Below are 25,590 nucleotides of genomic sequence, written 5' to 3'. Positions count from 1 at the left end.
GCACTGATATGTTAGGCAAAGTATGAACAGTCAGTAGCACTGACCTTCTGACAGCTGCAGCTATCGATTTTTACAGCGTCGCCTGTCGTTGCCCTACCACCACAGCAGGGACAGCACTGTCCCTGGCTGCACGTGAGATCTCATACATGCCCAGTGGAGCCGGCTGGATGGTGAGACTAAGCTGATGCGCTGTAGGCTCTTGTCAGGGATCACGGGAGGGGGGAATTTTCACTCCTTCAGTCCAGCAGATGAGATGTTCATAGATCTCGTTGGTACTGCATCTCCTCGGGGAATAGTCAAAGGCGGAAGAGTTATTTGCGGCGCAATGCGTGCCGCTATGATACATGTGCATGGTGTAAATGAGGTGCTTGTGCTACTGACTGCAGGGCCGGGTTCCAGGACTACGAAGACTCGGTGCAAGAATTGTTGGAAACCCGCCACACTAGGAGCTGGCCAGGCTGAGTAAGCTTCGGCCTATGCAGCCTTGCCAAAGCAGCAACCATCGTAACCATGAGGCAGTAATGTGGGTAATCGCAGTCACGTGCAGACATCTCAAAGAAGGTACCCGGACGGCCAGTAGATGCAGAGCAATGGATGTTCATAATAACAGGGGCCTCTTTAAACACAGATGCTGCATGTTCTGCACAGTGTCCTCTTTGAGGGCAGAGAAGGGCTGTTGGCCACTGGCCAGGGCTAGAAAGGCAAGCAAGGAAGTGCTGTGGGGACAGGGAGAAGGCGGACGTAGAACCTGCTGCTCCGCTTGAACAGCCCTCAAGCTGGCATTGGTTGACCAACTGCATCCTGACATAGCTGCTGCTTGTATATGATCATAAATGCAGTTTTTTAGTGAACACAATTTGCGCCTGCGATTTGGGGAGCAATTGTGGACACACTGTACCAGGCCCTAGAACTCTCCATTAGTCTCTTACTTATAATAGTTTTGTCTGTCAGGGTTCAGACATTTACACTTAAATATAAAAGGAAGTGGGCACATGCCCTAACCAATCTGGTCAATAACGTTTTACACAATTTCTACAGGTACAGGAAGACACATTTTGATGGTATATGGTTTAAATCTATTAGACTTTAGAAGCACTTACTGATGTGAATGCTAGCAGTTCTTCCTCTGTTAGCTTGTGCACTGGGTTATTCTTCTGGAAATCAATGCTGTGGAGAGAAAAAAATGTCAAGGTTTGGTTTGGAAAATGTAAAGGGGTTTATCACTGTATGTAAGAATTTTAATAAGAAGCGCACGTTTTCATGAACAATACTACCATAATTTCTGCTATATAGCAGGGTCTTGCAGGTCACATCACCAGAGGCGCGTCTTGATATAGCACAAAGCAAAAATACACATATTTTAATTTGATTCTCCTTAAGCTTATTTTAATATTTCTGTCACCAGGAAATTACATTTTCTAATTCACTAATATATCAAATATACTCTTATTATTGCATAGGTGGAAGGATATTATCCTGTACTTGTCAGCTTTTTCAAATTTCAAGAGCAGTCCTGTGCTATAAAAAATGTCTCCCAGTCCCTATTTTTCAGTATAGACCAACTGCACAGCACAAATTATAGTATTCAGTATATTAAATGCATTTCTCAGTATGGACTCTTAGGGCTATATTTACTAAAGTGCAGGTAATTAGAACTGGAGGTGTTGCCCATAGCAACCAATCAGATTATAGCTATTATCTTCTGCAGGGGTGTCAAACATGCGGTCCTGCAGCTGCAGTGGAACCACACATCCCAGCATGCACTGCCACAGATTTGCTATTAGTGGTGCTGTATTATATATTTAATACAACATCACTGTGCTTTTAAATTTGTGTAAAAATGATGCACACTGAAGTCAGTCATACATTTCAAATATCTCTATGAGCAAACAGCTGTATACATATGTATGCACACAAATATACACTGATAGACATACATGCATAAACACTTTGTCATACATAATATTTCTCTCATCTGGCAGGCATAAACAATGATGTCATCAGATAGCATTTGCTTACATTGAATGCTACTACTTGCACGCAATTGTGTAATTAAATGCCTCCATAAAATATCCAGTTAGTGTGTAACACAATGCTAGTGTGTAGCTGTAAAATCTGGTAGTATGTTGATGTATGATGTACTTGGTCATTGCTGGATATTGTTAATTTACTAGAAATTGCATGGTATTTAATATGTTGATGCTTTGCTTGGTATATTATACAATGCAGTAAAGCCACATTAGCATACATCATGCAGACTCTTGATATTTGTTGTTTAATGTGGCTTAAGTGTGTGCTTAGCTTAGATGGCAGAGTTGGTTATCTCTCCAGTCACTGTTGGGTTACAGAGGATGGGAATGGGATGGGTAGACAGTCCAGAGGACAAACTGGGCCCTTTTCATCTTTTTGGCCCTTCTGAACTGTGCAATTCTGCTATTTTCAGTGGTAATGAATGAGTTTTGGGTACATAAAAGGATTTCTTCATGCCACCTGTACTTGCTGACAGTCACTACTCATAGAAGGTAAGTAACTAGGCACCAGCCAATCTCATGAAAAAAACTGTGAAGGAGTACATCGTACATGTCCCAGCGGTGCCAACTGACTATGGAGCAGATGTACTAAGCTCTGGAAAGTGATACATTGCAGATTGATAAACTGCCAACCAATCAGCTCCTGTAATTTTTCAAACACAGCCTGTAACATGATAGTTAGGAGCTAAGTGGCTGGTAATTTATCACTTTCTAATTTATAACTTGCCAGAGCTTAGTACATTTCCCCCAAAAAACAGAGGCTATAAACATGATGGTGCAGGTTTTCAGGTTTTTCTACAAATCTGACTCATTATAAAATGTAACCTCTATATATTTAATTTGGGCTAACTTGAGAGGTTGTTCATGAGTTCTGTTTATTGTAAAGCTAGATTTCATAAAGATTAAATTAAATTATGTTTTTTTTTAACCATAAATCACTCTGGTTTACAATAAGAACAACAATTACTGTTTAATTTTGCCTTCAAACTGCTATTAGGATTTACAGTTTATCAAGTGTCAGGCAACCAGCGCAGCCACATGACAGAGGGTCTGGAATGTGCTTACTCAGCATGCATGCTCACAGCACAATCCCCTGCCACCCTCCATCCTTTGCCACCACATGAGCACAAGATTCTAAAAACCTATATATATCAAGTGTGGTGTATACGCATACTTGTCTACCCTATCGATTTGGCTGGGAGCCACCCGAAAATCGGTTGCCGCTCTCGGCCCCCCGGAAAGGCAGGCAGGCCTCCCGGTGGGAGGCCGATGACGCAATTCATGTTGAAACGCGTTATTTTGGCCCCGCCCCTTGTTTCACAATGCAGGTAATCTTGGCGGGGCCAAAATGATGCGACCTCGTGGTCACGCCCACAATCCGCCCACATGTCAGGTCACGCCCCCTATGTCGGCCACACCCCCTGCAATGCAAATCCGGCTGCTCCCTGCCGAAAGTGGCAGCCAGAATGTCGGCAACCCTGGGCATGTTAGAGTTAAAGCTTACTGAACTAGTCCATCCCCTTAACCGAAACAAGGAACTGGCAACTGAAGGTCCCTCTGTTTCTGCAAAAGTTCTGTTAAAAGTGTTAACTTCATTCCCTTGAAAAAGCCAGTCACAGTGAAACGTACGTGAGGAGAAACCAGTATGACTTAGAGACCTTGTAGTGCGCATACAAGGCCCGTTACCAACACAGTTTCACAACAGCAGGGTATTTGTACATTTACACACTCTCTCTCACCAGCAGCCTTAACTGGACAAATACACATTTCTTTCTTGCTGTCTCTTCAGTCCTCTTCATTGAGTATTGACAGCAGAAGCAGACTTGTGTTCCAGGGCATGTGTTCCTGATGCTCTCATTGACCATTCACTATCTGTGATATAATTGTCGAAAGTAGAAGTTGGGCACATGCATAAAGAACAGCTTAAAGAATAGATATATATATATATATCAGTACCAGTCAAATGTTTGGACACACCTTCTCATTCAATGGTTTTTGTTTATTTTAATTATTTTCAACATAGATTAATACTGAAGACATCAAAATTATGAAAGAACACACATGGAATTACAGTAAGTTGTAAACAAAAAAGTGTTAAACAAATAAAAATATGTTTTATATTTTAGATTCCTCAAAGTAGCCCCCTTTAGCTTTGATGACAGCTTTGCACACTCTTGGCATTCTCTCAATCAGCTTCATGAGGTAGTCTCCTGGAATGTTTTTCCAACAGTCTTGAAGGAGTTCCCAGTGGTGCTGAGCACTTGTTGGCTGCTTTTCCTTCACTCTGCGGTCCAACTCATAACAAACCAGCTCAATTGGGTTTAGGTCGGGTGATTGTGGAGGCCAGGTCATCTGACACAGCACTCCATCACTTTCCTTCTTGGTCAAGTGACCCTTACATAGCCTGGAGGTGTGTTTGGGGTCATTGTCTTGTTAAAAAACAAATGATGGTCCCAGTAAGTGCAAACCAGATGGTATGGCATGGCACTGCAGAATGCTGTGGTAGCCATGCTAGTTAAATGTGCCTTGAATTTTGAATAAAACATCAACAGAGTCACCAGCAAAGCACCCTCACACCATCACACCTCCTCCTCCATGCTTCACAGTGGGAACCACACAAGCAGAAACCATCCGCTCACCTTATCTGCGTTTCACAAAGACATGGCGGTTGGAACCAAAATCTCATATTTGGACTCATCAGACTAAAGTACAGATTTCCACTGGTCTAATGTCCATTTCTTGTGTTTCTTGGCCCAAACAATTCTCTTCTTCTTGTTGTTCATCCTCAGTAGTGGTTTCTTCACAGCAATACAACCATGAAGGTCTGATTCACGCAGTCTCCTCTGAACAGTTGATGTTGAGATTTGTCTGCTACTTGAACTCTGTGAAGACTTTATGAGGTCTCTAATCTGAGGTGCTGTTAAGTAGCGGTTTCTGAGGCTGGTAACTCTAATGAACTTATCCTCTGCAGCAGAGGTAACTCTTGGTCTTCCTTTCCTGGGGCGGTCCTCATGAGAACCAGTGTCATCATAATGTTTGATGGTTTTTGCAACTGCACTTGAGGATACATTCAAAGTTCTTGAAATTTTCCATATCGTCTGACTTTCATGTCTTAAAGTAATGATAGGCTGTAGTTTCTCTTTACTTAGTTGAGTGGTTGGTGCCATAATATGGATTACAACAGTAGTCAAATAGTGGTGTCCACTGTGTACCAACCCAACCTCTGCACAACACAACTGATGGTCTCAAACACATTAAGAAGGCAAGTAATTCCACAGATTGACTCTTGACAAGGCACACCTGTTAATTCATAACCATTCCAGGAGACTACCTCATGAAGCTGATTGAGAGAATGCCAAGAGTGTGCAAAGCTGTCATCAAAGAAAAAGGGGGCTACTTTGAGGAATCTAAAATATAAAACATATTTTGATTTGTTTAACACTTTTTTGTTTACAACATAATTCCATATGTGTTCTTTCATAGCTTTGATGTCTTCTGTATTAATCTACAATGTTGAAAATAATTTAAATAAACAAAAACCATTGAATGAGAAGGTGTGTCCAAACTCTTGACTGGCAGTATGTATATGTATATATATATATATATACACACATACACACACATATATATACACACACACACGTGTGTATATATATATATATATATATATATATATGTCATCACTGATGCTGCTTGATACAATAAGTTTATTCTGATAGGGGTCTTCCATACTCTCATTGGCCGCGATTCAATTCAATGCAATGTTGAATAGCCCCAGGAGGGAGCTCCCGCAGCGATTCAATTCAGCGCGATGTTAAGTCGGAGAATGCTGGTACCACCATTGTCCGACTAAAGTACCAGCCGCTAAGCCAAATAACAGCTGCGTGGCCAGCACTTTTGCCGGATTTCTCCACGCATCCCAGGAGGGTGCGAGAAGAAATCCTTTAGCCGATCAAACTATTACCATAAAGGGGTGTACTTGGTCTGCAACAATGTTTAGGTAAATGGTAAATGTCAAAGTAATATCTACATAAATGCCAGGACCCAGAGTTTACCAGCAGAACATTGCTCAGAGCATCATACTCCTTCCACAGGCTTGCCTTCTTCCCATGGTGCATTCTGGTGCTCTCTTTTCCCCAGGTAAATGACGCACACACACACCCAGTCGTTCACATGATGTAAAGGAAACCATAATCCAAAAGACCAGGCCGCCTTCCTCCATTGCTCCATGGTCAAGTTCTGATGCTCATGGTCCCGTTGTAGGTGCTTTTGGCCATGGACAGGGGTCAACATGAGCACTCTGGCCCTGATTCAGAGCCGGACACTCTGACAGAGCGCTCGCTCTGAATCAGGGCTGTCGTTCTCTTTTTTTAGAGCGGCCTCCCGGCCGCTCGCATAGCTGTGGGTTACCACCCACAGCTATAGCGAGAGGCCAAAAAGATGGTCGCGATGGTCAAGACCATCGCGACCATCGGGCTTGCGACGAGACTCTTGTGGTAGGGTCTCATTGCCGCAAGCCCTGGAGTGCTTTCGGCTCTATCAGAGCCGAAGGCACTCCCACTGACATGACTTGTGATGTCAGTGGGGCCGGCCCCAGACGATAGGCGTTGCCATAGGAATGCCTCCGTCTGGGCAGCCACACCCCCGGCACGCCCACCAAAGGGGGCGTGCTGTCACTCACCATCGACAGCACGCCCCCTTTGGTACGAGACCCATAGCGAAGGCTTGGCCATCGCTATCCAAGTCTCGCGCATGCGCACGACGGAGCCGGGTCCGTCGCGCGCATGCGCACTGGGCCAACATCAACCCGCTTGCGAGCGCTCAGCGTTCGCGAGCGGGTCTGAATTAGGCCCTCTGACCGGTCTGTGGCTACACACAGTCCCATACACTGCTAGCTGAAAAATGTGTGTTCTGGCACCTTTCTATCATAGCCAACATTAACTTCTTAAGCAATTTGTGCTACAGTAGCTCTTCTGTGGAATAGGACCAGACAGATTAACCTTCAACCCCCAAACACATCAATGAGCCTTGGGCACCTATGACCCTGTCGAAAGTTCACCGGGTGTTCTTCCTTGGACCATTTTTGGTAGTTACAGTACTAACCACCGCATACTGGGAACACTCCCACAAGCCATGCTGTTTTGTAAATGCTCTGACCCAGTCGTCTAGCCATCACAATTTGACTTGTCAAAGTGGCTCAGATCATTACGCTTGCCCATTTTTTATGTTTCCAACACCTCCGTTTCAAGAACAGAGTCTTCATTTGCTGCCTAATACTGTATATCCCACCCCTTGACAGATGCCACTGTAACGAGATAATCAGTTATTCACTTCAGTGATATCAATATTATTGCTGATCTGTGTATATGACCCCCTGCCACACCCCCATAGGTTGTGTGTGCAGCACCAGTATATGTGGTGCTGCACTACCTGTAATAATACTGTTACAGTGTGAAGTTGCTGGGATTAAATCAAAGGAGCATTTCAGATTCTAGGTGTGCAGTGAGAACACCTATCTTTTTCCTCGGCTTGCTCTTTATAGATGAATGAATACCGAACAGTGGATATGGATGGTGGCCTTAGATCAGGTGACTTGCATATCAGGAACGAGCTTGAGTGTTAAGATGCAAATATGTTTCAGCTACGAGGATTTACCATAAATAAATATATACATCTCTCCCACAAGGAACACAGGTCACATGTTTTTGTTATGGTTAAGAAACCCGGCAAAAAATGAAGACCCAATGGGTCTCAAGGCAAGATACCGGTTTGAGGCCCCCTAGTCACATCCATCCATGTCCCTATTTATTTAACATATACATGGCCCCACAACTCATATCGAAGCAAAGTAGGACGCAATAATGCTGAGATTTATTACCATCTCGGCCGCTGGAGTAGGGGAGAGTAACTCAATTTACGGTGATCCTTGCAAGTCCTGCAACTCATCAGCCTAGTGCTAATGCACTGCATCTTGCCTCTTGCTGGCCACAATGCGTATAGAAATGTGAGCTTTTATATGTACTTACGGTTGTTGGATAGTACACCTACCAGCAGGTAATGCTGCTTATATGTGGAAAAAAAAAAAAGCTAAGTTATATTATCGCTTTTTTGATAATAGCCACTGACGTACCGTTGCCATGCAAGTGTATGGGTTCGGCAATTTAGAACGAAATATGCAGGGAGACCGTAGAGAGGTACCTGCCTTAATACATTTTGGAGATCAATAGCAGTGGCAAATTGCAGTAAATTTAGAGCATTTTACACTTTTCAGCCAATAATACATTGACCTCACTGGGCCGCACTCAATTAGGGGCGAAATCGACCTATTTTCACCCAAAAATCCGCGAAAGCAGACGATTTTCGCCAAAAAAGAGGTGAAAAGTTTTCTCCATCTAAGACCAGGAAAAAAAAAAAAAGCAAAATCCCTATTTTTGGCTAAAAAGTGGGGATTTCTTTCAGAACCCTTTGGACATCCCCTTAATGATAAATTACACAAATTTTTTATTTAAAGTTACGTAATTTGTTGAAAAACGACCGGTCAAAGTTTTGGAGAAAAAAATAAAAAAATCGGTAAAAATAGGTATAACGTATTGGGTCTGGTTTTTCAGGGGGCGGTATGGATGCGTCAAGTGTTTTAAACATCGCACGTGGCCGCACCAGGCACTTTTTTAACAGTTTTTAAAATTGCGCTTTTACGACACGAAAATATACTTGCACCCATATTAACGTACCCCCAATTTACGTAGAACAGTAATTTCCTGGGGAAAAAAATTGCTATAGTTCTTTACGTTTTTTCCATATATACGCAAATTACCGCCAACTGATGCAATGTAAGTACCATAAATACTTTTATTACGGCCAATAATACACTCCTAAATTATTTTCCGATGTACGTCAGCCATTTTTTGGGGTACAGTTGCAATTTCCTGACTTTTTCTCCGCTTGTCTATTGACGAAAAACTGCAGTTTTTGCCGTTTTTTTTGGACGAAAATGGCTGATTGAGTTACAGGAAAAATTGGATGTATAGGAAAAAAATGGCGCTACACGCTGAAGCTGCAGCCTACGTCTTACTATAATACCTTCCCTTAACACAACAGGGAAATACTTATCTGTCAGTACATTTTCCTTTGTTATTTGTGGTCCGACTCGAATGAATGGTTCCTCGTCACATGTAAATAAAACAATAATACAACATGTGTAGTTTCTTTTTGTATTGACATGTACTAATAGTTGATATAGACAGATGAGCTCACCCGAACTCACTCGTTTGAAAATTTCTCAGTGGAAAAAGTGTTTTTTAATAAATAAACAACAAATACATAAACACACACACATTTTCTCTATTTAATTGTATTTACAATGTCTTTTTAGCATCTCTTGCTTCGATTCTAATTTTATCTTCATTTAATTTTTCTTGTATATTTATTTTAATTATTCTACTGTGGTCTTCTCGCATCAATATTAAATATTAATATTTTAACAAATATATAAAATCTTTACATACATACCCTCAAAACAACATGGGGTACTAACAATAATAGTTGATGGAAGACTATATGCTGCACACCCAGTGAGGCATATACCATTTTGTAGAGAATCCACTTACAAAGAAACCCCTATGTGTTTGAAAACAGCATATGCGGCGTAAGTACGGGTACGCCAACCCTATTGTCCACTTTCCATCTAAAAAGTTATGCATATTGCCTACTGAAGTGAACAGAAGGTGCCGAGTATACAGAAAAGAAACCTTTACAAAGTTTGACTACGTACCACCTTCCCGTAAGTCAGGTGTGCTGGAAGAAATGTTGTTGTTGTTTTTAGCATGAAGTGGGGATATTGTCTATGAGTACATAGAATTTAAAGATACCTTCATAAGGTCACCTTAACTCTAATACGAGTGAGTTTGGGTGAGATCATCTGTCTATATCAACTATTAGTACATGTCAATACAAAAATAAACTACACATGTATTATTGTTTTATTTACATGTGACAAGGAACCATTCATTCCTGAGGACCACAAATAACAAAGGGAAATGTACTGACAGATAAGTATTTCCCTGTTATTTATCCCCTCACCTTCTTTGTGGAACCAAAGGCAGCACCATCACATCTTACTTACTTTCTAGTTTGGATATTTCTTCATCACTAATTGAATCCAGCCCATTGTCTCTAACTCACTTCACGGCCGAGGCCAGTCCCCGGAGAGTCCATATAGCCAAGGAGCCGAGCCAAACTGCTTTTAATTAAATCTGCTACTGCTGGTGGGCATAGCCAGTCTAACACTGTCACTGTACAGGGCTCCCGTGTACTATGAACCCTATAGGAACAACTCTCCACCCCCCAATTTAGTCACTCGGTCCGCACTAACACGCAGGAGAGGAATGTGGCAGACGGGCTTGCTAGGTCCCACCAGGCCCTAGGCTGCTGCCTGTACTGCCTGCTTGTAGTGTTTGAAGTCACTGACACTGTCATTCTCATAATGATCAACAGATGATTATTATGGACTCTGCAACCACTACATTCATCTGCCTGTCAACATACAAACAAGGTGCTATGTTTTGTACATGAAACCATGATGTAAACACCATTTTCAAGTCGATGAGGAGAAATAGCTCAACAGTGCCAAGAATGCAGAATATGTTTTAAGACTGCATGCACATTTTTACTTAGCTATCTAGTAGATACAGTTCATGGAATGTAAGTACATAGAAGTTCATTTGATAAGTTATGCTATTAGTAAACCACATTTTTTTACATTATTAATATATAATAGTATTTGTAGGAAAAATATAATTATAGTAGGTGATAAACATGCAACTAGCTTAAGGAGGACAGTATACAGTACAGATGTGGACAAATTTGTTGGTACCCTTCCACAAAAAAGTACCCCCCATATATTTATCTGAAATCACTTGAAAGTGAAAAAAGTAATTGGCATCCATCATTGTTTATTCCATATTTAATAGAAATCAGACTTTGCATTTGTTTTGATTAAACAGAATATTTTAAATAGGACAAATGAAAATGGCACAGACAAAAATGATGGGACCCTTAACCTACTATTTTGTTGCACAACCTTTAGAGACAATCACTGCAATCAAGTTATTTCTGTAGCTCTCAATGAGACTTGTGCACCTGTCAAAATTAGTCTGACTCACTCTCCCTAAGCAATCTGCTCCAGCTGTCTCAGGTTTGGTGGGTGCTTTCTCCAGACTGCATGCTCTTTCCATAGATGTTTCATAGGAATCAGATCAGGGCTCTTAGAAGGCCACTTCAGAATAGTCCAATCTTTTGTTCTTATTAATTATTGGGTGCTTTTAGCTGTGTGTATTGGGTCATTATCCTGATGGTTCACTCATGACTTGCAACTGAGACAGAGTTTTCTGACACTGGGCAGTATGTTTCACTCCAAAATGCCTTTATGGTCTTGAGATTTCATTGTGTCCTGCACAGATTCAAGGCACCTGTTCCAGACGCAAGAAAGCAGCCCCAAAACATAACCAAGCCTTCTCCATGTGTCACAGTAGGTAAAGTGGTCTTTTCCTTGAAAACTTAATCTTTTCGTCTGGTACGACTATTTTGACTCACATGTCCAAAGAGCTTTCTCCAAGAATCATTGCGGCTTTTTTTCAAAAGTGGAATCCTCCTTGGCATTCCTCTATGAAGCCCACTGTCGCTCAAAAAGCGTTAGATGGTGCAATTCGACACTGACATTCCAAGATCTTGGAGTGCAGGCCAATCTGAAGATTCGAGGAATGACACCATGCTTCTGAATGCAGTGAGGGAACAACATAACAGGCGGTCGTACACCAGATCGTGCAGTGTGTACAGACCGCATGATATATCCCCCAGTGGCATCTGCCATCGCTGGGGAGACTCATCGTCTAGTAAGTACCAACAAATTAGTTGAGGGCAATTTAGAATTTCCTTGGAGAATAAACAATTTATCCATTTTCACAGTTTCTTTCATTTATTCTATGACTTAGCAAAAACATGCGGCATACATCAGACAATAGCTTTTTATTTCACACATTTTTAGGGGGAATGAAGTCCTGTTCCAATGAGTTGTAAGAGTACAAACAAAACTGTCTACATCTGTAAATTTCTTATGTGGCTATATTCAAGATTATGATACCCTAGTAAGTAAATTGATAAAGAAGGAACGTTTTCAACAATATAACACAAATTCCAGACACCTTGTCTCTTTACTGCAAGATTTCTATAATTTGATAGTTTTACATTTTGCTTATAACATTCACACGAAGCATCTAAACTACAAAGTTCTCCGTTCTTACACTTTATTTTAATGCTCAAATGAACAGTAACATGCTCTTTAATATTCCCATTTTGTATCAAGCACAAAATTAGATGTTTGCACGTTTGTGCATTCCATTGCCAGGATTGGATAGTTTTGTAGAATTTCTCTTCCATGTACCCATAATTATCTATTTTCCGAAAGGCGAAAAAAAAAAGATTGCTAACACGAACGAAACTGAAAGAATGGCATGCGATTAGCAGCCACAGTGCTGGAAGCACTCAATTTAACATGAAATAAACCATGGTATAATATGGATAAGATAGGCATTCTAAATATCTCCTGCGATTAGGTGCTTAATGTTCTATCTATGTAAAATAAAAGTAGCATTTGGTAGCACTGAATTCCAGAAATGTATTTCTCAGTAAAGACTAATTAGTGCAATTGCTAGACATGGTTTGTGAATCCACATACACAGTTTTGGAGTCCATATTTACAATTCTAAATTCATCAGTTTACCCTCTAAAAAACGTTTAAGACAAACAGGGTCTCATTTATCAATGAGTGATATTCTTGTTATCACTCATTACTAATCTTAATTGGTGCTCCAGCCAATAGGCTCCTGTGTTTGAAAAATTAGAGTTAGAAGCTGCTTGGTTCGAGCACCATTTAAGATTAGTAGCGAGTGATAACAAGAATATCACTCATTAATAAATTAGTCCCACAGTTTGTTAATCCAAATATATACTGCTAAGTATCAAGAAATCAAATAAAAAAAAAATCAGAGAAATATGTATAAAATGGCTCAAACTTACAAATTTAAGTGAGTCATATCAGCCTTATCACAGCTTTTTTTTAATATTACCATTAGATCTTTTATTAGGTTAACATACATAACTTAGCAGGTATATAAAAATGAGAACTCAGATTTCAAAAGTCAGCAGGATTAAGCAGTTTCATAATTGTATATATGATACTCAGATAAACAATTAACTTATTAGGTTCTTTTTGTCAGGATCTGAGATTTGATTTGTGGCTGTGAAGCAGAGACCAAGGTATGATTATGGTTGGAGCGTGTGTGGAGAAAACTGAGATGTCTGAGTGGGTTTCTCTTCATACAGTGAGAACATAGGTAAAAGCACGGACGGCTGACATATAGCAATGTGTACTGTAGTCGATGCTGTAGAGCACTTGCTGAGAGGAGGTAAAGATAATTAATACTGAGCAGCGTGAACTGCAGGAGGTGTAAGTATTGTAGAGCACTTGCTGAGAGGAGGTAGAAATAATGAATGCTTGAACAGTATGAACTGTAGGTGATGCTGTAGAGCACATGCTGAGAGGAGGTAGAAATAAGGAATGCTTGAACAGTAGGAACTGTAGGTGATGCTGTAGAGCACATGCTGAGAGGAGGTAGAAATAAGGAATGCTTGAACAGTATGAACTGTAGGTGATGCTGTAGAGCACTTGCTGAGAGGAGGTAGAAATAATGAATGCTTGAACAGTATGAACTGTAGGTGATGCTGTAGAACACTTGCTGAGAGGAGGTAGAGCAGCGTTTTTCAAGCACTGTGCCGCGACACACTAGGGTCAGCGCAGTCGGAGCCGACTTTACTGGTACTGAGGGCCCGGGCAGTGCTGAGTTCTTCTGGGAGGATCGGGCAGCGACCTATGGAGACATCAGCTACCGACAGGTATGAGCCAATGAGTGTTATTTTATTTTTTCTGTGAGAGCCAAGGTGTTTTTTTTTTCTGTGATTGTTTTTTCTGTGGGGAGCGTATGATCTTTTTTTCTGTGGGGAGCGATATGATCTTTTTTTCTGTGGGGAGCCATGTGACTTTTTTTTCTGTTGGGAGCCATGTGACTTTTTTTCTTTGGCGGCAAGCCAATGTTATTGTTTTTTTCTGTAGGGGTCAATGTATTTGTTTTTGTTCTGTGGGGGCCATTGTGTTTTATTTTTTTTTTCCTGTTTTCAGTGAAAATCACTGAGGTAGAGATACTTAATATTGAGCATTCGCTGATAAGAAGTAGAAATGCTGGATGCTTGAGTAGTACGAACTGCAGAAGGTGCAGTTGAGCAATTGCTGAGAAGGGCAATACTGGTGTTTGAGCAGTATGGACTGCAGGTTGGAACAGATTTGCGCTATATGAAATGGATAGCGCACACCCAATACACTTTACCCAAAGGTGGTACCTGTAATTGGTAAATGCAGGAAAGGATGCAGAACATACTGGTACTGGGAACAGCAGCAGTGGCTAGAAGACACACTGTGAAGCCAAACTTTGGAAGCTGCAGTCAGTATAACAGGCAGGAGTCACTGGATGTTGTACTGACAAATATTTATGGCCAGGGAGAGACATATAAAGGGGACCTTGGGTGTGGATTGGATACAGGAGTCATGTGCTGGAGATCTGGAGCAGGATTGGAGGAACCGTGAAACAAACCAAAAGAAAAGATAGATTATTTTGTTCTGGTGCAAATACGTTTAGTTCACATAGAGCATTTCATTATGCTGTTAAAATATTCGATCTTTATTTAATTATTATTAAAATTGATACCATATAGGGTTACCAATAAGGCAAAATATTTAAAATACAATTGAAAGTATAGAATAAGGTGTGCAAAAGAGTAAATAAATGTGTTTTAAAACATATCTATGTAACTGCTGATTAAATATATATTTTCCTTCTGGATGGCTTGCAATATGTTTTGAATTAATTATTATTGGTCCCACAGCATCGTCAGTTCATGTGAGTATATTAACCTTAGTTTAATGCCTTAGATTCAAAACTACTCCAATACTATCAGCTCTTTAGCAGTTATTGCAATAATATAGCAGAGATCATCATATGTCAGATCATGACTAATATTCTGAGAATTGATGCTCATAACACTATGTATCTCTGCTGTTCCGCAGTCAAATAATGTTGTTAATAATCTCTCACAATGCTATAGCCTGTATTGTTAGTATAGAGCATGCTTTACAGTCACAGAGTTCGTTACATTCATAATATATTATGTATCTTTGCTTTGTAGCAATTCAGTAACACTTTCTGAGCTGGATAGCTCTGTGTAATGTTTTCAATTCAATAATAGACACATATTTCTTTATACATGGTTGTGGCAGTTTAAGCAATTAAACAAGTAGGTTTAAGGCTCATACGCTCCGTATATTGTAAAATATCAAGAAAGCGCCATCTCCATAGGAATATAAATGACGGCATTATATTGCTTATCGGAGCTAAGACCTCAATCCCTTATAGTGCCACAATCAGTGCCATGATTGATTATTATACGTCAGGCCATCCAAGTAACAATAAAGAATAATCAGCAGTATGACAAATAGAAACACCGACGCGCATTTCGCCTGGCTGCTTTTTCAGGGCAGTTTAACACGAGTGGCCATTTCAGTCCTCATTTTTACTTCCCGGTAAGTGCCAATTGGTTCATTTAAATTTTATTCTTACTGCCCAAATTCCTATTGGTTCTCATTCCTCCTGTTTGTACCTCGTAGATGCTAATGATATATGCATCGCTCCCGACTGTTTTGCTTAGAGCTATAGACTCAATAATAAGTCTATCAAATAAAGGTACACTCTAATCACTAATTCCAGTAGTTAATTCAATTTAAATATATCATAGTACATATCTTTCCTATTACTCTCAAAGGTTCATTGATGTGATCCCGATGAATAATAATAGATGAAAAAATATATAATTCAATATATAAGCTGGTATGATCGATGTCCAAAAAATGTACATTGAGACAGCAAATGTCCAAGATATATCTTTTAGAAGATCAAAAAATACACATATGTATATACATATACATGCACATCCCTTGATTATTACAAAAAGATTTCCTATTTATAAATAGTGAGAAACACCTATTGAATCGTTGTTATTATCATTATGATAGTTAGCTAAAGGAATAAAATAATATATAATAAAGAATAATAAAACCAAGTAGTGCAATTAAGTGATCATCAAATAAACTATAAAAGTGCTCATACATCAAAAAATTAAAATGTGATATATTATTCCATGAAATTATTATATATCTTATTATATATAATATAATAAGTTGTGAATAACAAATTCCTATATAGTAAATAATTTAGTGTTTTAAGTGCCCATGTGATTATAAGTAATTAATAGTGAATACACATAATATTTTGATATATTGAATATCTATATAGTGATCATAATTGTGTTTAGGTGTGTACAGTTTATAAATGTGCTAAAGTTCTATATCTATATAATAAAACTTTGTATTATAATTTATCTTCAATTAGCGTTCTCAAATAATGTTATCATTGGTATGGAATATAATTATGGTAATTGACATATCAATCACTATAATATGTTGTATTTATAATAATAATCCTAATGAAAACATTAGAATAATATTTCCAGTTCATAAATGAACATTATTAATTCATAATTTGGATAATGATAGCATAATATGTCTATATCCTATTCTTCCATATTATATATGTTTATTAATAGGGTTGTCGTATATGTGTATATACACACACACACCCACACACATACCCATATATACCCAAATATACACACATATAAATACACGCAAATGCATACACATATTTCCCCACATGTATATACACATATGAACATCTACACGTGCCCACATCTATACACATCAGGGAAACCAAAATAGGACCTAAATTTTCCAAAACCTCTGAAATGTTCCCTTATCACCACATATATTCCATACTCTTAATTCAGGGATATGCTTATATTTTACAATTCTCTGTTCTTCAAATAGGAACATATTATATTCTTTATTTTCCTGTGAATTCCCATGTTAGATGTTTCTTCTTCTCATAATATTTCCTATGGTTTTCCACTTCATGTCCTGATGTATTTTGAAGTGACATACATAAACATACGCATATACATACGTATACATACATACACACATACATATAAACAGTTATAATATATCTAATTGACTATTTCAATATACAGTCTGTATAGATAGTATCAATTATATTCAGACTAAATTGATCTTATGAATAAATAGTGTGTTTTAAAAGAAAAATGATTATCCCAGAAAGGTTGTGAATTGATTATTCTCATTAAGATCAAAAGGTTCAACACTATTCATTAGAAATATCATTCTCGACTCTCTTTTTAATAGTTCCTTGTTAAGATCTCCTCCTCTAATTCCCATATTAATTTTTTCCAGTCCAAAAGCTTTAAGTTGACTTGGGTTACTATTATGTTTTTGTAGGAAATGTTTTGCCACACTAGTTAGGGTCTTAAATCTTAGTTGGTCTCGTCTGGCATTTCTAACGTTCCCAACATGTTGAAGAATTCTCTGTTTTAATTGTCTGCTGGTCATTCCTATATATTTAAAGCCACACGTGCAATATAGGCAATAAATTACCCCAATTGTATTACAATTTATGTAATCTTTGATTTTGATCTTGTTACCATATCTGTCTGCTGTTTCTCTTATTTGGTCTATATATTTACATGCTTTACACCTTGTACATATATGACATCCCACAGTTTTATCATTATTTCTTCCAGATTTTTTAAAATGGCTATGCGTCAGTATATCTTTGAGGTTGGCAGATTTGCGCCAACTTATGTTTACATTTTCCCCCAAGACTTCAGACAAATTCGGATCTAACATGAGAACATCCCAATGTTTTTGTAGCGTCCTACGGATTTCTTTCCATTCATAACAATATGACCCTATAAATCTCACTTTTTGTTCGCTTTCTTTCTTATTTTGGGTTCCTCCCATAGATATAATCAGGGAATCTCTATTTTTATTTTTGGCTGTATTGTATCCCCTCTTTATTATCCTTCGACTGTATCCTCTATTTTCCAACCTTTTAGTTAATTCCTTGGCTCTTATTTCAAAGGTTGTCTCTTCTGTACAGTTTCGGCGGGTCCTTAGGAATTCTCCTTTTGGTACCCCTCTGATGGTTGCTGGGAGATGACTACTATCAGCATGGAGGATACTGTTAGTCGCTGTATTCTTTCGGAACATGTCCGTAATTAAATTTCCATCTTAGGATACCTCTATCCTCACATCCAAAAATGTGACCATTTTCTGACTCATCTCAGTGGTCAATTTAAGGTTCATGGAGTTGCTGTTAAGTATACCAATAAACTCTTGGAACATGTCCTTGTCTCCTTCCCAGATAATAAAAATATTATCTATATACCTGAACCAAGATATTATATGTTCGGTATATAGATCAAATTTAGAGCTAAAAACATGCTCTTTTTCCCACCACCCGAGGTACAGATTAGCATATGTAGGGGCACGCATAGTTCCCATTGCTGTACCTCTGGTCTGAAGGTAGTATCGCTCATGAAAGGTGAAATAATTCTTTGTTAATATGAATTGGAGTCGTCGAATGATAAATTCACCAAATTCACTTTTCTCTCCCATGCTTAGAAAAAATTCCACTGCCTTGATTCCTGTTTCATGGTTGATGCTAGTGTAAAGTGATTCAACGTCACACGTGCATAGCCAGGTATCAGCTGTTACCACCAAGTTTTGTAATTTGCCTAAAATGTCTAGGGTATTCCTGGTGTAAGAGGGTAACTCCAGAACAAATTTGCGTTAAGTTCTTGTCAACAAAAATACTTGCTTTTTCTGTGAGTCCTCCTATACCGGATACAATGGGTCTCCCTGGAGGTTTCTCCATATTTTTGCGGACTTTTGGTAGAGCATAAAATGTGGGGATTTTGGGATTTTCAACCCACAAATAATCTCTCTCTCTTTTAGTGATAACTCCTCGAGTAAAGTGGGATTCAATAATTCTCTTGTATTCCCCTAGGTAATTTGCTGTAGGGTAGGGCTGTAGGGTATCAATCTTTTGTAGCATTTCTTATCTTCAAGTTGTCTGAAGATTTCCTGAATATAAAGGAGGAACCGTGGTCAGCTGGCTCTGAGGAAGATGGCAGCCTCATGTCCCAGAGGTGCTGGCTCCATTTGAAAGTAAACAACCACCTAAGTGGCTCTTGAAGCTTGGAACATGTCTGGCAGTTACTGGTGAGTGATGTATTGCTAGAAGGCGATACCGCTTTGTGCATTAAAAGGTTTTATTAGTCTGGTTTATGACACTTTTTTAATCAGTGCAACCAATAAGCACAATTAGTGTGTGTTAAAGCAGACATCTCTGCATTAAAGAATATTAGAAAGGGTATAGAACCGAGTAATTTCTCACAGACTGACCGCTGTCATACCATTTGCGATTGCATTGGATTGCTGATGAATGTTCTCTGCGAGCTCACTGAGATGTAAGAAAGATAGGAGACACTTCCGCTGTCTGCTGGTGACCCGGGGAAAGCCCAGTTGCTGATTGCATTGCAGGGAGTTGCAGTGGAGCAGATGTCTGAAAGATAGAGTACACCTTGTGGTGTCTGCATGCAGGAGCGCTTGTACACTGTGGGTAGTGCAGGGAGTTTGATCCTAGAAGGGGATCAGGGTAAGTGAATAATGCATGTTTCACCAGTCCAACGGAGGCTTGTTCACATTCGGGCCTGTGATTACTATATGTGTTGTTACAGATATATGACAGTGACTAACCAACCAGGTTACATTTGTCAATTATTGGAATCCATTTGAACCAATCATGGGATCACGGGCAGGTCCAAGCTGATAAGGGAATAAGTAAGTAATTGTAGTATTTAATAGAAAACTATTCTTATTGACATTATGATTCATGTTAGGTATATTATTTATGAGGAAGAGAAGGAGAGGTTTAGTATATGTCCAATTTTATTTTATCTTTGCCAAAATGTGGCCAGTTATGTATGTTTATATTCTGTTACTGTGCACCCATTCGAAATGTGATGCAGAGGAGTGGCATTGAGATACGGTAAGTCTTAAATCATTAACTGGCCTAGAGTTAAATGGTAAGATTGACAACCTCAAAACCAATCCCTTATTAATATTCTTTGGGTGCTTACTATTAAAGTATTTGTTACATACTGGTCATGTAATTAAACAATATTTGGACATAGTGGTAAGCTCATGGGAGATCGGTTAAAACATAGTATCTAAATGTCTCCTAGAACATGGCAAAGTTTTTATATTGAACTGTAATACTGTGAAATGGAAGCTGTGCATGATTAGTGTGATACATAAAGGAGGGTCAGTCCAAGGCAGACAATATCAATATCATAATAAGAGAGTTATAGAAGTTCAGTGATCATTTTGTACATGTCTTATGCTTCAGATAATCACTGAAAATGCATTGAATAAAAATTCCATTTCTAGGAACAACAATATGTTCACTAATACAACGTACAGATAGATATAAAGATTGGTAAATCCTCAACATTAATCCTCACTTTCGAACCGAAAAGATAATTTTTCTAATTAAAGACATATTTGAGATTATAAATCTCAGAGTTATACAAGTAGGTTTAAAATATTGTTTCAATAGTTTCAGTTTTTAGGGACAAAGCTTTAATAAAGAAAATAAACAATAACTGAGTATTCCTCAGTCTTCAGACACACATACAGCCATGACATTTGGACAATGTCTGAAGTAGTGCTGCTATGAGACAAATATCTCCAGTTACAAAGCACAGCATGTCAGTTATCAATTATCAATGTTAGATAAGATAACTCTGACTGTTCTGGCTAATCCAGGATGCCAAAACACAAAGAAGCAATTGTTGATTATAATATGTAGCATTCTGCAAAAAGAATATCGTTTAAATGCTTCCGTTATTTTAGGTTTTATTATTCACTTCATTGATACACCGACTTTGGATATATTCATGTCCAACAGTGGTTTGACTTGCTCTTTCAACGGGGCCGAATATAAAATACCTTTACAGAATTGTTTTATTCAGGAAATTGGAAAGTTGAACATATTTCTTTCTGATGACAGCTGAATAACTAAGCAAATAGAATAAAAGGTTGGCTTGTGACATGAACATATCAACCAATGGTTACTAGTCAAAGTCATTACTAATGACAATCAGGAGATAGTCCGCTCTACATGAAATACATGTATACTTCAGGGACACAAACATGAAGTCAGTTTAGATCCCTACAGTCTCCTGAAAATTCATTGACTGTTATGATGAACTATTTCCCAGAAAATGACTTTCTCTAGGCAGTTAACATAGTTTTACTCACATAAATTGTTAAATTCTCAAATGCTTGAAATTCATATTTTAGAGGCTTTTAAAATGTTTGTCCCTGTCATTTACAACTGCTTCATAACTCAGGCATAATCGTTACAGCCTGCGAATGGAGGTGATATTTCAGAAAGCTAAGAGATATACTAGCCTAGGCTAACCACAAACATTTAGTACAAGACTAAATTACTACACTGACTCCTCTATAAGTTACAGTACTATATTTAGGCATTTTTAACGGTGATAGTATTTTCATATTACATTGCATTGGGCTGAATAATCAGCATTGTTTTTTCTTATCCATGGGATTATGTTTCTATATTGGCTTTGTACAATAGATTAAAAAGGGAAAAAAAACATACACTGACTTTCAAATATATGGTTTTCCTCTCATTCTTTTACACTCTATCCTTATGATAATATAGAACATAAAGAGTACTACTGTACTCACATTACTAAGCAAGTCTTTAAAAAAAAAAAAAAAAAAAGATCCGTATACAAGCTGATTGATAGAGGGGTTAAAGTAAGAGAAGGAAGAGGGGGTAAATGGGAGAGAGACAGCCAAAGTGCCGTTAAAGTCAGAACAACTATCAGTGAAATTCATAACAAATGATGATACAGCAGAAAGAGCACCTAAGAAGCCAGGTAGAACTGCTGGAAATTAAATGGTTTAACCAGGGATTCCAGGTTATTAAGTAGGATGCCCTTGAGTATGGTAGAAATATATCTATTGAATATGTATGCCAAGTTCAATAGGCTGTTATTTTATAGCTTTCCGTGTTGCAAACATGCACTATCAAGGCGTATGTTTTGGAGTGTTGTGGTGACAAGACTAAAGGTGAAAAAAGGAGCTATAGTAGGAGCAATTCCAGTAATTTACTTAATTAAATGTTTAATTTCAGACCAAAAGGGACACTATTTTGTGATAATTCAATTACTTTATATATAAATTGATGAGCCTAGTTGAGTGTATTCTAGGAACAAGATACCAATTGTAATAGAGCTATGTGCATTCGAATCTGTATACAAACAGATTAATTGATTTGCTTTAATAATCTCCCATCCAATAGGCTAAAAAAACAAACCAATCTCAACCTACCACCCAATCTTCTAGAGTTCTTTGTCTGATGCAGGGGGAAGGGAAGGCATAGAGTTGAGAAGTATTTTGGATGATGCGTGGAAAAGGGCTTCCAAGAAGTTTAGAGTGTTAGCCAGCACATTTAGTTTTAAAAGAGCAGAAAAGGAAAGCATTTTCTGAGGTTTGCGGCTATCTCCATAACCATGAACGCCGGTTTGCTCTTCTTTACCCGGCTAAACTCTGAGTACTAGTAGTCATCCGGTTTATTCTGATGGCCCCCAATTGACTAAATGCCAGCTCATGATACAGTGTTCACCACCGCGCTCCCCTCCATCCCCTTGAGGTGGCTTGACTAGGTGCTGAATACTTCAGTAAGTCTGCGGATACTCTTATGGTGCATACACACGATCAGATTTTTTCTTCAGATATGGACGATAACGATTTAAAAATCGTTCAGTCGTTCATATCTGATGAAAAATCGTTCATATCTGACATGCCTGAACGATGGACGATCAACGATGCGCGTTCCCGTTTGTCAGATAACGATATCTGACATCTGATGGGTTTGCAGTCAGACTTGGACGATTCCATTCATTTTAATGCAGTTAAAAATCGTTCAATCGTTCAAATCGTTCAAAACTTTGGTCAAATCGTCCAAATCGTTTAATCGTTCAGTCGTTCATCTGACAAATCTGACAAGTCTGACAAATCTGACCGTGTGTACGCTCCATTAGAGTTAATTGAAAGTTAAAGTGCAAGTTAGTGGATTTTGAATATTTCAGCCACATGGTTAACGTTTGGTTTATTATGTGGCCTACTTCAAGGGAGATTTCTTCCATATAATTACTTTCAAATGGTTTTGTAGTAGGTCTGCGCTTCAAAAGGTCTATAGTGGTCTCTAGCTGCTAAAGTGTACAAGGTACCCGAACCTCGTGAAAACGATACTTAGCTACAGGAAGTTACTTCAGCGCTTAGAGATCAAATGACTAGCATTGTTCCCTTGTATGTATCGTCACCCCCATTTCCAGTCTTGTCATCCATATACACCTGTATCACTGCGTTAGTGGACAGGAATAAAAAACCCGCAATTTTAGCCCTAATTCAGATGGTTATGCTGGTATATTAGTTGGATCTCCTTCCACATCCTCTCACCCGCACACCACTCACCCTGTGGAGCAAGGTACCTAGTGGACCAGCAGGCAGACGACAGAGATCGGGTAAGTTAGCACCACTTACCTATTGCACTGCAAAATAGTGTATTCCAGTACCTGATGCTCCGGTTCTTTCTCTGTGTGATTTTTGAGGTGGAGAGGAACTGTGAGATCATCAACACACCAGCAAAGAGGGCTTAAGATTGTTCAACTTTGGACTCATTGCATCATTAACAACTTCATCAATATTAGACTATTGTACTGTGCTATTTGCAAGAACGCACTGCCAAAAGTTTTTGCAACCAGGTTAAGCAAGTCATATTGATATATTTTCGTTAAGAATGCCCATCCTACAGTGCAAGCAGGTGGTTTACACCGGGACTTATATATAACGCTACAAACATTCTGACACTGAGCTTGACATACAAATTACTATATTATTAATACACATATATATTTAATTTCTAGTCATTTGATCTCTAAGCGCTGAAGTAACTTCCTGTAGCTAAATATAATTACTTTCACTGAGGTCAGTTCTAAAACTAAAAATTTGAATGCCTCCAATGATTCCCATTTCCCTTTTTTTCTGTTCTTCTGTTTCCTTAGACTGAACGTTCACTCGTTCAGTCCCGACACATCACTCATCCCCGCACATGCAGAACCTGACAAGATCGTCAGGTTGACCTGCATGTACGGGCGATGTCGGAAGCGACCTGCGGGCACGCGCATCGCGGGTCGCTTCCGTCCACCACATGCCCGATGCATGCACGATTTGCAAGCGATTGCACGATAACGACATCGTTATCGTGCAATCGCTTGTTTAAATCGCTAAGTGGATACCCCCCCATTCGTTTTAATTGTATTGTGACGAGGCCTTAGTTTTTCTTGGCATTTGCATAGGAAAATTGGAAAAAGTTGGGAATTGAAGCTAGATTTTCTACCTCTATTGTTATTTATGTAAATGGATGTTGTGTCACTCGTCTAATGGATTTTTTTCTCTTCAGTATATATGGATTAATTAACATTTTGTCTTACAAGATGATCAGTCATACATTTACTCTAATGTTAGTAAAGCCTGCTAGGTCTCTGAGACCCCTTGGGAGGGGGGGGGGGTTAGCCATGTCGTCCTGTTTGAATTCTATTTCTAACTTTCCTATTAATTTGCAGTTGGTGTCATGGAACATGGGGGGAGATAATAGTTGTAAACGCACCTCAGAAAATTACACCCTGATGTGTTTTTTATGCAAGAGATGCACTGGAAATTGGGGGATTCTTCCTCCCTTCGGGCTCCTTAGTTGGGTAAGTGTATTATGGCGTCTTATCGTACCAAGTCCAGGGGTGTTGCCATAGTATTTTGTAGGTTCCTTTCCTTTCACTATAATAAATCAGGTTCTCGACCCGAATATTTATTTTTTGGATGTGACTATCCATGGTACCAATTATACTGTGGTTAGCATATATGCTCCAATGTGGACACTTCGACTTTTACTCGGGAGTTCACTGCTCTTTTTTGAGGTTAGACTGTGTGTTAATTTTTGACACATTGTTTAATCATCTTCTTAGGGTTAAGTTGCATTATGATATTTAAAATCATGCACCAGTATCTTTAGTACTCGACTTCCCTCATGTCCCCTCTATGGATTGTATTTAAGGTTTCCCATCTTATTTGGTTTCCTCAGAAGACTTAAAATTATTTCTTAATACATGTTGGTCAGAATTTGTTGATGACAACATTGAGCATTGGGATTATCCTTTACGATTTTGTGAGTCTTCAAAGACTGTCATGAGGTGTCATGTCATTGGTTATGTAGCTAGGAAGAAAAGAGAGTCTGAGACTACTTATTGCTCGCTCAGGGATGAGGTTTCCAAGACATTTGCAACATACTCTATTTCTCCAGGAGATTCTGAGTTGGCATCTTATAAGCGG

At 38.9% G+C, this 25,590-nt stretch overlaps 1 protein-coding gene across 6 annotated transcripts in view; it reads right to left on the bottom strand.

Annotated features, from left to right (window-relative positions):
* Nucleotides 1–25,590, bottom strand: part of TTC27 (tetratricopeptide repeat domain 27) — a 676,116-nt gene that overhangs the window by 204,562 nt on the left and 445,964 nt on the right. For all 6 annotated transcript variants that reach the window (XM_088474427.1, XM_088474426.1, XM_088474429.1 and 3 more), the window contains one exon: nucleotides 1,101–1,167. In XM_088474427.1, the coding sequence (XP_088330553.1) occupies nucleotides 1,101–1,167 (67 nt within the window). The remainder of the gene's footprint in view (nucleotides 1–1,100; nucleotides 1,168–25,590) is intronic.

Source organism: Taudactylus pleione, unplaced genomic scaffold (assembly GCF_031769625.1).
Source record: "Taudactylus pleione unplaced genomic scaffold, aTauple2 ptg000154l, whole genome shotgun sequence".
Classification (NCBI taxonomy): domain Eukaryota; kingdom Metazoa; phylum Chordata; class Amphibia; order Anura; family Myobatrachidae; genus Taudactylus; species Taudactylus pleione.
The sequence above is the reverse complement of the archived record's forward strand: the minus strand, read 5'-3'. Positions and strand labels throughout refer to the sequence as shown.